The 15,820-nt window shown below is 30.1% G+C and overlaps 1 protein-coding gene across 2 annotated transcripts in view; it reads right to left on the minus strand.

Moving 5' to 3' along the window:
* The window catches only part of LOC127716599 (malate synthase-like), a 61,106-nt gene that overhangs the window by 39,803 nt on the left and 5,483 nt on the right, over positions 1-15,820 (minus strand). For both annotated transcript variants that reach the window (XR_007989040.1, XM_052222838.1), the window contains exons 3-6: positions 15,083-15,214; positions 11,345-11,557; positions 3,412-3,502; positions 84-160 (exon numbers count right to left, since the gene is read on the minus strand). Coding sequence is in view for 1 of the 2 variants with exons in the window: in XM_052222838.1 (XP_052078798.1) it covers positions 84-160; positions 3,412-3,502; positions 11,345-11,557; positions 15,083-15,214 (513 nt within the window). In the remaining variant the exon portion in view is untranslated. The remainder of the gene's footprint in view (positions 1-83; positions 161-3,411; positions 3,503-11,344; positions 11,558-15,082; positions 15,215-15,820) is intronic.

Below are 15,820 nucleotides of genomic sequence, written 5' to 3' on the forward strand. Positions count from 1 at the left end.
CATACATACTGCTTATCTTTCCTTTTTTTTAACTAAATAATGTTCAGGTTTTGCAGTAATGCATTTTATCAGGTTATACCTACCAACAGATTATGCTCTATCATGTTCCATGCTCTTGGCCTCAACATTAAGACTGGTGCCTGGTCCACAGGCGGAACACCTGAAAAATCCAAATCAAGAAAAGTTCAAAGCATGACAGAAAATGTTTGTCTTGTACATAAATCAGATGATGAGTTGAATAGAAGTTTATTTAGGACAATGATATTAAGGTGATATTAATATGTGCAATGTTTTCAACACTGGATAAAAAAGTTACATTCAACTTGAAACATGCCTCCCCTTTAAGAAAAAAATATTCTGATTCTGTCGGGTTGTTGTCTCTTTGACACATTCCCCATTTCCATTCTCAATTTTATTAAAGATGTTCGCTCCTCATGTTTTTGAATTTTTGCCAGATATTTGGAATCCTCTGGTTTTATCCATGTAGTGCCATAAAAAAAATTGCCCCCTAACCCTTACTTTTCTTTTCATAATTTTACTATATATAGTTTAAAAAGCCATATTTGAAAATCTTATAAAATCCTTGTTATTTTTTCATAGAGTTTGAAAGAATAAAGGTGCCAATGTTAAATGTATGAAAAATCTAGCTTATATAGAGAGAATCATTTCCTGACAAATTTTCAGTGGCTTATATCTCGAAAACAAGCACACGGACCCTTCATTTTTTTCTGCTTTTTTAGTTCCTTTGTTTTTTATATTCTATCAATTTATAACAGTCTTTTAAAAAGCTTGTTATTTTGAAACAGAGTAGGGAATATCCTTAAGTCAGGAACCTAGTCAATGTTTGTTTTATGTTATATGTAACAACAAATAAACCTTCTTGGAGAATTTGGTGTTCATGGCAGATCTTAGATGGTCGCTGTTTTATTTACTAACAAGCATTCTGTGAGTATTGCCTGGCAATACATAGTCCCCTACCGGTTAAAAATTCATTGTACTGGAACAATATGCTAACTTGATCTATAACTTGTCATGGTGTAAACTATATAAAAAATATCAAGTCAATATCTTCAAGCATGACAAAAAAAGTGTGGAAAACTTAAATTTAAGTGAATTTTCTAAGTCCAAGGACCATAGCTCTGCACAAAATCATCAGAACTGAAATTCAAACTTAATCTGTAACTTGTCATGATAAAACTATATACCAATTATCAAATCAATATCTTCAAGTGACGAAAAAAGTGAGGAAAACTGATTATTTGAGTGAATTTTCTAAGTCCAAGGACCATAACTCTGCACAAAATCATAAGACCGGAAAAAAAATCGTAACTGATCTGTAACTGGTCATGATAAAACTATATACCACTTATCAAATCAATATCTTCAAGCATGACGAAAAAAAGTGCAGAAAACTAATTATTTGAGTGAATTTTCCAAGTCCAAGGACCTTAACTCTGCACAAAATCATCAGACCAGAACAAAATTTGAACTTGGTCTGTAACTTGTCTTGATAAAACTATATATAACAATTATCAAATCAATATCTTCCAAGCATGACGAAAAAAAGTGCGGAAAACTGATTTGCCGTACTGACTGATGGACAGACAGACAGACAGGTGGACGGAGTGCAAACCTAAAGTCCCCTTCGACTTCGTCGGTAGGGGACTTATAACCTATTAAGACTGTGTGCCATAAAGAACTTAACATACTGTATAGGCGCCCATCTATTGTTGAAGAAAGTATGGTTCAGAAATAATTCATGGGGGCTTGAATTTATTCTGATTTTACCACGTGTTGGCCCTTTATGCTAAATATTTTACAACAAGCAATCTCGTTGTAAAATATTTTGCATAAAGGGCCAACATGTGGTAAAATTAGTATAAATTTTAGCTATCGCTCGTGGTAAAACATTTAGCATAAAGGGCCAACACGTGGTAAAATCAGTATAAATTCAAGCCCCCATGAATTATTTCTATTCAAAACAAGACAAATACGTCAATTCTTTTGGATCAAAGCTCTCAAGGTGAAGGCAAATAAATATTCCCATATTTAAACACACTATTAATATTGACGTAAAAGACAAAGAAAACTAAATTAGTGACATGATGAAAATATGTACAATAACATACATGAGCAGGTTTAGACGAGGTTAAATGAATATCTTACTTTTATTTTAGAAAATTGGCGTTCAACACATTTCTATCATCGTTTGCTAATGTATTGACGTAAAAGACAAAGAAAACTAAATTAGTGACATGATGAAAATATGTACAATAACATACATGAGCAGGTTTAGACGAGGTTAAATGAATGTCTTACTTTTATTTTAGAAAATTGGCGTTCAACACATTTCTATCATCGTTTGCTAATGTTTCCGTGTTTTGATGACTTTCAATTTCACATTCATGCTTTTTGCCATAGAAAGCTTATACATGTTTTATTCTTACTTTATCGTTCAATGACATCATTTACACCCATTGACCTTGTGTAACTCATTCATTAAAAGCATACGAAGCGGGAGTATGATGGGAACAGCCCATACAAATTATGATGTTTCTGATCAGCTACATACAATATATTCATATTTTACCACTGGTGTGTACTGAAAGTGTTTGAAGAATGTCATATAAGAATAAGATTTATACCCGCACCTCATTTTTATTGATATTGGTACCAAAATAAAGTTCCTATTAAATATGTCTCCACTTTCTGGTCCCCAGTCATGCTGAGTTTAAGAACATCGAGTACAAGATTTTGTAACAAATCAGTTGCACCAACTTTAAAGAAGACAACCTGAGAAATGACAGTATAGACATCCATATTTGAAGAGGGGTTAAATAAATTACTGTGGAATGTGGGTTCATTAATTTCTCTGATACCAGTCTTTGTGGATTGTGAGAAATTTGTACTTTCTTAAATATTTGATTTCGTGGTTTTGCCGAAGTCTGTATACAAGCCTATAAAAAATTTATAATTTGTTGAACATTTAAATTTGTGCTTCACATTTACCAACAAAATCTGGTATCTAACAAATAATAATGAATCGACAGTAAGTAGTTTCACTTTATATAAAAATAATGAGATGTGGTATCATTGCCAAAGAGGCAACTTTCCACCAAAGTTCAAATGAAGTGGATGTAAGCACTAGACATCTGTACAGCCTTATACAATGAGAAAAACCCATACTGTATAGTCAGCTATAAAAGGCACCGACATGAAAAATATAAAATAATTCAATTGAGAAAAATAACAGACTAATTTATAACAAAACAATTTACGAAAAAACAAATATGACAGACATGAACCAACGACAACCAATGAACTACAGGCTCCTGACTTGAGACAGGCAAATAAACATGTGGTGGGGTTAAACATATTTAATTCAGTTGAAAATTTAATCATTTTAATTACCTGCAATGTTTCCATGAACAAACTGATATATGTTATACAATCCTAGAAGTTGGTTCTTCCATGTAGGACAATGCCCATCGTCAAAATCTGTCTGAAATATAAGAAAATTATTGATGAAATAGTCAAATTTGAAAAAAAAACTACAGACTAAGCTTCATCTTTTTCAAAAATGCATCCAAAAAGTCAAAAATTACCAAAGCTAGATTTAAATGACTCCTAATTTTTAGGTCTAGCCCTGCTCTCAATATTTTCAAAAATTGTCCAATTTCCCAAATTATAATGTGAAATAGGAAGATCACATTTATAGCTGAAGAGAAAAACAGCCATCTTTATATTTTCTTCATTTTCTTTTTTTCATACTTTTAATGTCTTGTAAACATAAGAAGATGTGGTTTGATTGCCAATGAGACTACTCTTCACCAGAGACCAAATGACGTTGAATTCAACTATAGGTCACCATACGGCCTTCGACCACTGTCTGTTGGGTCAAAGCAACTGAAATATCCATTTATGGTTATAACATGGAAAAAATAGCAAATTACAAGGACAAATGAAAAAGTAAAGTTCATTGTCTACATTTTCATTGCCCACTGTTTTTCATTTTCATATGTAAACAATCCACTGTTTTTCAAAGTCTTAAGTAAACAATTATCTTTCCATTGTTTTTCAGTCTTACATAAACAAGGCTACGAATCCTTGAGGACTTTATCTTGCTTATTAAACACCTTCAATGATGCATCAAGGATTTGTATAGTAAGATGCATCAATGATCAAAGCCTAAATTCAACTAATTTTTATAGTTCTTATCATGCGTTGTTACAAAAGTGTCCCAGATTAGGGAAGGGTTGAATACACATAAACATGTTTAACCTTGTCATATTCTGTATATGTGCCTGTCCCAAGTTAGGAGCCTTTAATTCAGTGGTTGTCTATTATTGCTGTATATCACATTTGTTTTTGTTTAATGTTTTGTTATGTTTACATTTTGTTAAGTCAGAGCCTTCTATAGCTAGTTATGGCATACAAGTTTGGCTCATTATTGAAGGTTATATGGTCACCTATAGTTGTAACATCTACATCATTTGGTCCCTGGTGAAAAGTTGTCTCATTGGCAATCATACCACATCTTCCTGTTTTTAAAATAAATGTGAATTTATCAATAGAATATTAATTTAACCAGTTAGTGAAAACACCTACTTAAAAACACCTACTTAATAAAATGCTCCGCTGGGGCCCAGCTTGATACGACCGCAGAGGTTGAACCCTGAACAGTTGGGGCAAGTATGGACACAACATTCAAGCTTGATACAGCACTGAATTTGGATTGTAATTAATTATTTGACACAGCATAGGTTTCTGACACCGAATGAATGTGGTCTAAGAACTTAAAAAGTTTTAATTTACCTATTCAAACCATATCATTATTATTTGCTTTTATATATAAATCAGAAATAACCAATTTAAAATGGAAAATTTTAAAGAAAAAAAAGGAAACCCCCCCCCCCCCCCCCATTTTTTGAACCCCCTTATGATTCATCACCCCCAAACTCAATCCCAGCCTTCCCTTTGTGGTATGGTACCTTGCAGTACAATTTCAGAGAGATCCATACACTTGAACACAAGTTATTGTCTGGAAACTAGAAAAATGCTTGTTTTTTGGCCCCTTTTTGGCCCCAAATTACAAAACGTTTAGGGCAATTACCCCCAAACTCAAACCCAGCTTTCCCTTTGTGATATGAAACCTTGCAGTAAAATTTCAGAAAGATCCATACACTTACACACAAGTTATTGTACTGAAACTAGAAAAACGCTTGTTTTTTGCCCTTTTATGGCCCCTAATTCCTAAAATTTTGAGGGAATTACCCCCAAACTCAATTCCAGCTTTCCCTTTGTGATATGGAACCTTGTAGTACAATTTTATAAAGATCCATACACTTGAACACAAGTTATTGTCTGGAAACTAGAAAAATGATTGTTTTTGGCCCTTTTTTAGCCCCTAATTCCTAAAATTTGGAGGCAATTACCCCCAAAATCAATCCCAGCATTCCCTTTATGATGTGGAACCTTGTGATACAATGTCAGAGAGATCCATACACTAACACACAAGTCATTGTCATGAAACTAGAAAAATGCTTGTTTTTTGCCCCTTTTTGGCCAATATACGACCTCAAAATTTTTTGGCACTCGTATAAAAAGCGCTTTTTGAAATTAACCATCATCAAGAACGAACCCAAACATTTGAAAGTTAAGGATGTATAAAACCTAAACACATAAAGAGCTATATGACAAAAAGGGACATAAAAAATAGTCAAATTCATCTATTAATTTTAGGAAATAGTACCTGTTATTGTTTGGACTCTGTAAATAAACTTTCAACAGCACCTTTGTCCAGAATATCAATGAAATATTTGCCACTGGACATTAAGCAAAAAACAATCATCCTTTCAATGAACTGTTTTTTTAAAGATTAAATTCTCTATCCCCATTCCGATCTCATAATTTTGTTTTACATGTCAGTTTTGTTCATATTAAGTTTTTGCAAGAAGGTTTGTTTGGCGTAACCAAATATAAACAATCATCGATTGTAATTGTCTACCAATTGAACAACACCACTGCTGAAAATTAATATTTCCACAACATTTAAATAATCTTAAAAAATTCAAAATATTTACATTATTTTTTCTTTCAACATGTTTAAGAAACATAACAACTAAAAAAAAATTAGTATTCTCAATAAAAATATTATTGTCAAATTTTTAAAAATAAAAACTGAAAATTATAATTGATTTGGAGACAAATTTTAAGTTTTAGATCTTTATCTTGATCTTAGATTCAATTCTGAATGTTTTAAATATATATCTTGTATTGTTAAAAAGATTGGAATTTTACATTTACTCATTTGAAAAATTGTACTATTAAAATTTCTAAGTTTGAACATTTCAATATTCATTTTGAAGACACTGATTAACAACTGAAAAGGGTGTAACAAATTTAAGTAAATGTTTGCAAAGTCATGAAAAAGCTGACAATTTTTTAGAACTAAACTGCAAATTTTTGACAGGCTTGATAAAAAGGGAACAAAGGAAAATGACAACCTTCTAATTGCAATTTTACATGTCTACTTTACACCTCTTTTCACCATATTCACCTGCTTGAATGTGGACAGAAAATAAATCACACCCATAATTATCACCTGTAACAGTCCATAAGTATAAATACAGATCTGAAATTGTCATCTTTACAAATCACACAGCATCCACTGAATTGTAAGTACTTAGTGAAATCTTAAGGCAAATATTTTACTTTTTTAGTTTAAACTTTTAAAAAAATATTTTTATTTTAAGACAAACATTAATTTTGATTTCCAGTTACATTAAAAACATTTATTTCAGTAATTTATAGACAACATTTTACTTTTTAGTTAAATTTAAGTCAAGCTATTATTTTGAGTTAAAGTCTAAAGGAAACATAAACTGCCAATAAATTGTCAATAAAAATTTTTGTGACATATTCTTATTTTCAGTCAAATCTATAAACTTTTATTTTCAATTCCGTTTTGGTTTTAAATGTCTAGTTAAAAATAATTAAAAGCTATTATATCATAGTTTTACATCTAAACAATCTTTAATTGAAAAGTGTTCTTTTTTATTTTGTTGATCTTCTTTTTTTAATATTCAGCAAAAGTAGGAGAAAAAACTGTTTTCTTTAATTCACATTTTTCTAAATGTTTTTATCACGTTCATTCTAAGTCTATCACGTAGATGGGATTTTTTTTTAACTTTGATTGATTAAAAAAAAAAGTGAATCAATTTCAGGACAAAGAATTTCTGAAACATGTAATTATTGGTATATTTGAGACATTCAAAATTTGAATCTTTTTAAATATCAAACATCTTTCTTATTATATTTAAGAATTGAAAAAAGCCGATTTAAAAAATTTTCATTTATTGATTAAAAAAATATTTTTTATTATCTACATTGAGATCAAAATGTAAAAATATTTTTCTTATTGTTGTTTTTTTTTTTTTTTTTTGGGGGGGGGGGGGGGGGTCTTTTTTGTTTTTTTACAGTTTGTGTTTTTACGTTTTATTATTACATGTATCATTTTCAAACCTTTGTTGCTCAAACATGTACCTCACCTTTTAATCAATTTATAAATAAACTATTTTTAAATTTTGGAAATAAAAAAGTTACATTATAATCATTTTTGTCAAAATTTTCTTCAGTTTTTATTTTACTTTTGTCAGGTACTTTTGATACATACAGGAATTTTTGGCAGTGTTTTTTTTTTTAACATGAACAGAAATGCACAGATATCATGGATATAAAAATAGTATCATTTTTTCCAATAAAAATATTGACTTGAAATTTACAGATTTTTGTTGATTGACGCTATTTTAGCTGGACATTTTTTTATAGGAATTTCCCATTTTCAAAGCAAATTATCTCCACTGATTTATAAATTTTGTTTTGTTTATTTACAGATATTGCCTACCATGTCGACACAATCTACATGATGCTGAGGTTTTGTAAGATGGTCATTGTTGTCAAAGTTTCAATGACCATCTAACAGTACCCACTATCATGCTTTTAAGTCATCAGTGACCAGTGTGCAGTCTACATGTCTCAGTGACCAATATCCAGTACTGTGAAACGAACTGAAAGAAACTGTGAATACCAACAACTGTGTCTTTTGTCTGTCACTCCTAATAAAAATGATTTCTAGCATTTAATTATGCATCTTATATTTTCATTCACTTGTGTCTTTTAAATCTACTTTTGATATTTTTTGGTTTCATTAAAAAAACATTACTGTTCAACTATGAAGGGATATAGATTGATACTTCATATTTAAGTTTTAATTGATATTTTTAATTATACTATTAAAAAAATCATATAAATTAATCTTAGATTAAAATTTACTTACAAAAACTAACAAATGGTAACATGGATATTTTTAATTTTGTCTTAACATAAACAGAATCAAGATATTTAAATGCATGCTTAATGTTTTCGAAAAAAAAAATTGTATCTTTTGTATTCCACAATTTGTGTTGTTCAGATGTACAAATATTCCACTCTTAGCTCTATCACAAGGTAAGTGATGAGATATTTTTAGCCTTGTTTAAAAGCTTTACAGAATGAGATACAGGCCATTACTCTATTTTTAACGTGATATGGGATATTTGTACTCTTTTTTTAAAGGATAGTTAGAAAAAATAATTTTGGGATAAAGGATAGCTTGAATTATTATCTAGGATATAGTATAGCTTAAATAACCTATTAGAAGAGACAGCTTAGGGGATAAGAAAACGTGAAAATAACACCTAAAAATAGGTTTTTTAGCACTTGAAATTGGGTAATTGTAAATGAGCTTTAATTTCTATCCTAGAATTCTCAGTCCATTTTACATTATATATATTTGATAAAAAAATTATCAAAATAAATGAGATTATAAAAAAAAGAAGAAAAAAAGACTTACCGTAATTTTTTGTCAAAAGTAGTTTAATTTAAATTTATTATCAACAAAAGGTAAGTGGTACATGTACAATGATTGGTCCTTTAAAGATTTTTCTATCTTTGGTGTGTCCTTAAATGTTTGTTGTTTCAACATTAGGCTTAAAAAATTGTTTGGTTTAGGTAATCCTTAAAGTCATGAAAGTTTTCACAAATCATTTTATTCTTTTTTAATATTTACTACTTTATATTTTTATGCTCAACATATTTTACAATTTTTTTTTTGCAACATTTTGACCTTGATTGTACTTGATGACAATCATTACAGAAACATGTGCTCTAAAATCAGCATGATACATTTTTTCTTACATTATATTAAATGTATCTATTCACTTCAAATTTCATAAAAAGGTTCTTGAAACAATTATTGTTGGCCATTCAACTGTAAAAAGAAAGTATCACAATTGAGATGCTGTAAATGAAAATTTAAAGCTTTTTGGCAAACCAAAAGTAAACCAAAAAGCTTGCCCATCATTGGCACACCCAGCATACTATCCCTACCTTAACCAAACAATTATGCATAAGCCTTGTATGTGTTATTCAACTAAAATTTTGATACAACAGATCTACAAAAATCATCTGCAATGTGGAAGTGTTTGGTGTAATAATGATTTGGTGGGGAAAATGATTACCAAACTTAAATTACACCAAGCAATTTGCAGTCCATGTCATCAGAAGTTAAACTCGTAACCACCTAGTTCCTTGATGCAGGATTTTGAAGAAAAATTTCGACAGACAATACAAACATAGGTATTTGAGTAAGTATTTTGCAGCACATATTACAAAAAGTTCATGTTTTACACATACAAACATGGGCATAACAGTAAGGAATTTGAAGAAAAAGATCATACATAACTACACAACAAGCATAAGAGTTAGATTTTGGAGCAGGTATTTTAAAAAACCAATACATGGCTGACAATAAAATGGGTATTAAAGTATGAAAAACAGTACCCAGTAACACAAAGGTGACTCAAATACAGGAATATAATGTACAAGTAAACTCCTCAAAGACTTCTTTGAAGTAGAAATGTGTAGAGGCCAATGGATAACAGCAACAGAGGTATCAGAGTAAGCTGTTCTCTCATAAACACGAATTTGAAAAAGAAATCCATTGGTATATATGACCCAAAGGAGAAGGTATGATAATGCAACTTTTTTTTTGCCCCTTGAATTTATAAATCAAATAGGTATTATAAATGACCAAACAACAGTCTTTCGAACATCAGTATTAATTATATATTTTTGAATGTTGTCTTACATATTGCCATATTGCCATTATGGCTTCAAGCTTCTTGCATTTTGTGCAAAACAGCAAAAAATGCCAAGATAGCCTCATTTTGAAATTTTGTCATTTATATCTAAAAGTGAGCATCATATTTGTGAAGAAGTCAATCAAAATGTTCAAAATCTATTTTAACCAAAAACTATGAGTAAAATGGCCATTTTAGATAAAATACGTAAATTTCTGCAAATTTTTTTTTACTTCATAGTGATATCACAAGTGATCGTCATGCACTAAATTGTATGGATTATATAATTTTGTTCATTCATTAATAAACTGACACAATTTTGAAAGGCATTGTTTTTTATTTTTCATGTCAGGGCCTATCACAACTTGCTATCTGGTATGAGTTTTGCTCCTTGTTAAAGGCCGTACGGTGACCTAAACTTGCTAACTTCTACATCATTTGGTTTTTGGTGGAAAGTTGTCTCATTGGCAATCTTACCACATTTTCTTATTTTTATATTGGATAAGTTAACTATTTTTGCAGTTTTAGGGGCAAAATAACGGCTCCAATCACATCTCCTTTTGAATAAGTCTTAGAGTCACTGTATCAAAGATCTTCAGAAGCAGAATCACTAAAAGACCATGGTTGATCTTTTAACACAATATTGGTATAAGAGTAAATTGAAACCAAAATTTTGAAGGTCAAAGTGAGTCATAGGATTTAGCAAAATATTCCAAAGATAGTTTTCAAAAATCTTCGTTTCTGATGGCTTCAAATTCTTCACTCGATATTTTTTTTTAAGAAAACTAAAAAATCCACGAATATAAGAACCCAGGAACAAATAACTTTTGCTCAAACCACGAAATTTGATAGCCACAAATAAAAGTACTTTCACAGTATAGGTAATTTGCAGTTAAAAGTGTCATTTATCTAAACTGACACTACACATTAATATTCAATTCCACAATATATCAGGCAAAGAAATAAACTGCGTCTCCTTGGCAATAATATCCCATATCCTTATTTTATACTAACTAGTTAAATAAAGCTTTTCTCAAGACATTGTTCATGAGCAAAACTGAACATGAGAGTTAATACAATAGCTGAAATGGCAACAGACAACCACTAACAAAGTTCCCCCCCACCCCCGCCATTTTAATCTTTTAGTGGACTAGAAAACAAACCTGTATCCCTTGAGCTGTAGTTTTCAAACTGGCTACAAAATGACTTGTGTTGCTAGGAGACACATCACCAAGGTCAACATGTCTACACTGTAACCTTTGTGGAACCGGCCTGACTTTCCAGTTTCCATGGAGAATTGCAGATTTTTTGCTGAAATCTGGCAGACCACCAGTGGAATCTAATAATAACTTTCTTCTCTGCCTTTCTTGGAAAATCTGAATCAAAAGAATGATTTAATTATCAGATCATGAAGGCTGCTTGCTGCTAAAATGCAAAATAAATGTCTTTATTAATAGACATGACAGTTATTAAATGTAAAATACATAAAAAATTACACATGAAATTAAGGGAAAATAGTTCATTGTGCTTGTCTTTCAGTTACAAGCATTTGTAAAAAAAATAGTATTTTGGCAAAGAAGAAGTCTCTGGAATTTTAATAGAAAGGGAGAAGATGAAATGAAAGTTATTTCATGTAAAATTTCATTCCAAATAACCAGAATTTCAAATTATTTAATCATGTTAACCAGAAGTGTATTTGAGTTGAAAGATGTTGAAAATGTATTGAGAAATTTTAAGTTGCTAAAAAATTATTGTGTTTACATTATGGCATCTACTACTACAATAAACTGTGTGATGGTCATATGTGTATTGTCAACGTTTCCTTAATTTGTTGTAATCCCTCTGGGATCATCCTTGGTAATTAATGTTTATACCAACGAGCTCTGTGTTTAAATATTCTAAAAAATCCATCTCAAATACACTTCTAACTGAATATTTTCAATTTATTATTTCTTCTACATTTTATATACAAGCTTAAATTCATCATTCCTTTCTTTCCATATGATGCGAATAAAGATAATTTTAGTATCAGAGATAATAACTTTAAAGAAAAAACTTGAACCAAAGTTGCCAAATATATAAATAGATCTCCCTCTTTATACCATCCTTCAATTAATGCCCCTAATTTCCAGTCAACCTTTTTCATAATTATGTTTTTTTCATATAAAGTTATTGTGGATGATCTAATTATTTCAATCGTTAATGTAACCTTTTAGCGCCGTTTTCCATTTCGCTATTGTTAATGTCACATGCTTTGTTTTTCATTTCATTGTTGTGAAAATCACTTTTTGCACCGTTTTCTATTTCACCAATATTAACATCATGTTAAGAGCATTTTTCATTTCACAATTGTTAAGGATGTTCGCTCCTCTTGTTTTTGAAATTTTGTCAGATATTCGGAATCCTCTGGTTTTATCCATGTAGTGCTAATGAATATTTTGCCTACTAACCCCTATTTTTCTTTCCATAATTTTATAACATATAGTTTAAAAGGCCATATTTGAAAATCTTATGAAATTCTTGTTATTTTTTCAAAGTTTTTGAAAGAAAAAAGATGGCAATGTTAAATGTGTGAAAAATTTAGAGAGAATCATTTCCCGCCAATTTTTCAGTGGCTTATATCTGGAAAACAAGGTCACGGACCCTTAATTTTTTTCTGCTTTTTTAGTTCAGTTATTTATATACTATCAATTTATAACAGTCTTTTAAAAAGCATGTTATTTTGAAAAAGAGTAGCGAACATCCTTAACGTCACTATATCTTTGGTTAACCTTGTTTCATTATTATGTTAAACATTATGATATTGACTTAAGATTACACAGTCAAAAGAAAAAGATGATGTTACTGCCTCTTTCCTTAAGTACATAAGTCACAGTTATCTTTGATATTGCACCACCATAATAATAATAATAAACTCTTTATTTAAAGAGGGTAACTCAATTAGAACTAGTCTAATTTTCATTGAGGCCCTCAAACAAAATACATATATACAATTAACATTCATATATCAAAATACAATATATATATATATATATATACAAATCAATCATTCAAACATTTAAATGGCAACAATTGATATAGTTTTCATATTCTAACCATAAAAGAAAAATTATTTGACCTGCATAGAATTTTCAAGAAAATGATTATAACAATGTTTCTTGAATAGTTCCACATTACAATTTTTTATTGTGAATGGTAAATTATTCCATACCTTGGTTGCAGAATAATGAAAAGATTTTTTATAAAAATTTGAAATTGGTCTTGGAACAAATAGATCATTATTAGAGACAGATCGTAAATTGTAGTGTTGAACATCATTAATATTTAGCATTGCTAAGTAATCAGGTGTTAGTCCATTACTTATTGCAAAAAAAATTTTTTGATCCAAAGACTACAGCACAGTATGAAAAGGGTGAAGTGCATATCAAATTGACTATAGTTTGTGTGTATACTAGGCTACTCTCTTCAGTGCAATTACATGTAATAGATGTAAACCTATATCTTATAGCATCTGAGACATAAAACTTTAAATATAAACTTGAATCAATGTCAATTAAGGTAGCTGGGGTGTCTCAATGGTGGATGATAGATTTTTCTTAAACTTCTGTAAAGGACTTTCTTGGTCATTGTATTGTCAAATTTCTAAGTTAAAACTGGGGGTCACGGGCCTTGTTTTTTTTTTTTTTATTAAAATACATTGAAATTAACGAAATCACTGTTATTTTATATGGGGGAAACTTAATTTTTCCTCTTTGAAACATTAAACGATAGAATTGGTTAAATAAAATTCATTGAGAAAACTGCTTTTCATAAATACTTAGGAAAAATCAAATAAAAATAGGATGTCACGTACCTTATTTTCTTGAAAAATTCGAAAATCACAAATCGTCCTATCAAATTTAATATAATTATCTGCCCTTGATTTTAAAAGGATTTTCTCTGAAAAATTTTGATGTACTTAATGACACATAATTTTTGGATACTTAAAATTTAAATTTCCAGTTTTAAATGTTTCTGTTGTTTATTGAATGATACTTGGTAAAATATTTATTAACCAAATAAGTATTTTTGCAACCAGATAGAATGTTCAGAAAAAGACATCCTTTCTACCTTAGGGCTATTCCATTGAAATGTATGTGGGAGGGTAGGAAGGGAAGTTTAATTATTGAATGTGGGTCATGGGTCTTTTTTTCAGTATGCGTCTATTACCATTATGCAAAATTATCTAAAAGATGGTTCTTGGTTGTAGGGATATTTTGAAAGTCCCTTCCTATCCTCCCACATACATTTTAATGGAATAGCCCTTAAGCATGAAAAGTGACAATGAAACTGATTTTGTTTGTCTGGATGTTGCCCCTCTCCTTAATTACACCTGTACCAAGTTAGGTTGCCTTAGTTACACAAACCAAGTACCTCAATCATTGTTGAAGACAAGAAAAGACAACTTTATTACAACATAGACACATGTGCCACAAGAGATTTGCAATCATAAATATATAAAAATACATTTGCTTGGCAAACAGCAGTAAACTTTATCAATATATATATAAAAATAAATAACAAACACAACAGAATTAATTTTCATAGATTTCAGCAACAGTAGTTTAACGAAGTTCAAACAGTCCCCAATTGTACCTAAATTGTTGAAGCAAACTAAAAATGTATGTATAACTTCAGAAGGCATTTATATTACAAATATCATGAGCCAATACAAATTGTCAACAGAACAAAACAAGCTTAAAATTGATTACTAAAACTAAAATATACTCCTCCATTTTAAACTTGGCCATATTTCTAGCTCGAAATTGTGCATTTTTCAACTTTTTTTTTGTATGTTTTCTTTGTCTGTGTTTTTCTATTTGTGTTATTTGTATTTTTTTTCTTATTTTTCTACTATTTACCTCTTCAACATCATTGTCAAACTTATTCACCAGGTCTGCTACAAACTTTACAGCTTCTGGTGTAAGCAGTGTTCTGTAATAGTGTTCATAGTTCACAGGGGGACTACTCACCTCTATATTGGTTAGACCTAACTAGAATTTAAATACAAATTACAGTTAGGTTACATCAATAATGTTTCGTCACTTTTTTAGTAACATACTCTGTTACCTTTTAAAGTATTGTTAATAAATATAGAACATCACTAAGATTTTTTCAATACTCTTAAATATATTAGTTACCAAATAGTTATCAAGCATGTCAAGCATATCAAAAGAAAATTTCTACAAATACGCCCATACTAGTTAATGTCTTGTGAATTTTCTCCATGCAGAACTCTAAGATCTTTCTCTTGTTTCCCTGTCAGCCATTTGGATTGGCATAGAAAAAATTGGTCAATTACATACTAAATTAATAGTCATTTGTTATGAGGCCATACCTTTTTTTCACATGTTTTATTTTGGTTGTTTTGATGAGAGTCACAATACTAGACATTTATTGCAGGAATACAGCTAGTTATCGGCAATTTGTACATGTTTCCTTTGATCCTACTGCCTTAAATATTTGTTTAGATCATGGACAGGAGACTAGATACTCGAAAATATTAGGCAATGACGTCATGTATCAGTGCAGCAAAGTCGCGTGTTCATGTCCATCCGCATCAATTTATCAATGAAATGCACATGACTTCATTCATACAA

The sequence above is a fragment of the Mytilus californianus genome, unplaced genomic scaffold (assembly GCF_021869535.1).
Source record: "Mytilus californianus isolate M0D057914Y unplaced genomic scaffold, xbMytCali1.0.p SCAF_9, whole genome shotgun sequence".
Taxonomy (NCBI): domain Eukaryota; kingdom Metazoa; phylum Mollusca; class Bivalvia; order Mytilida; family Mytilidae; genus Mytilus; species Mytilus californianus.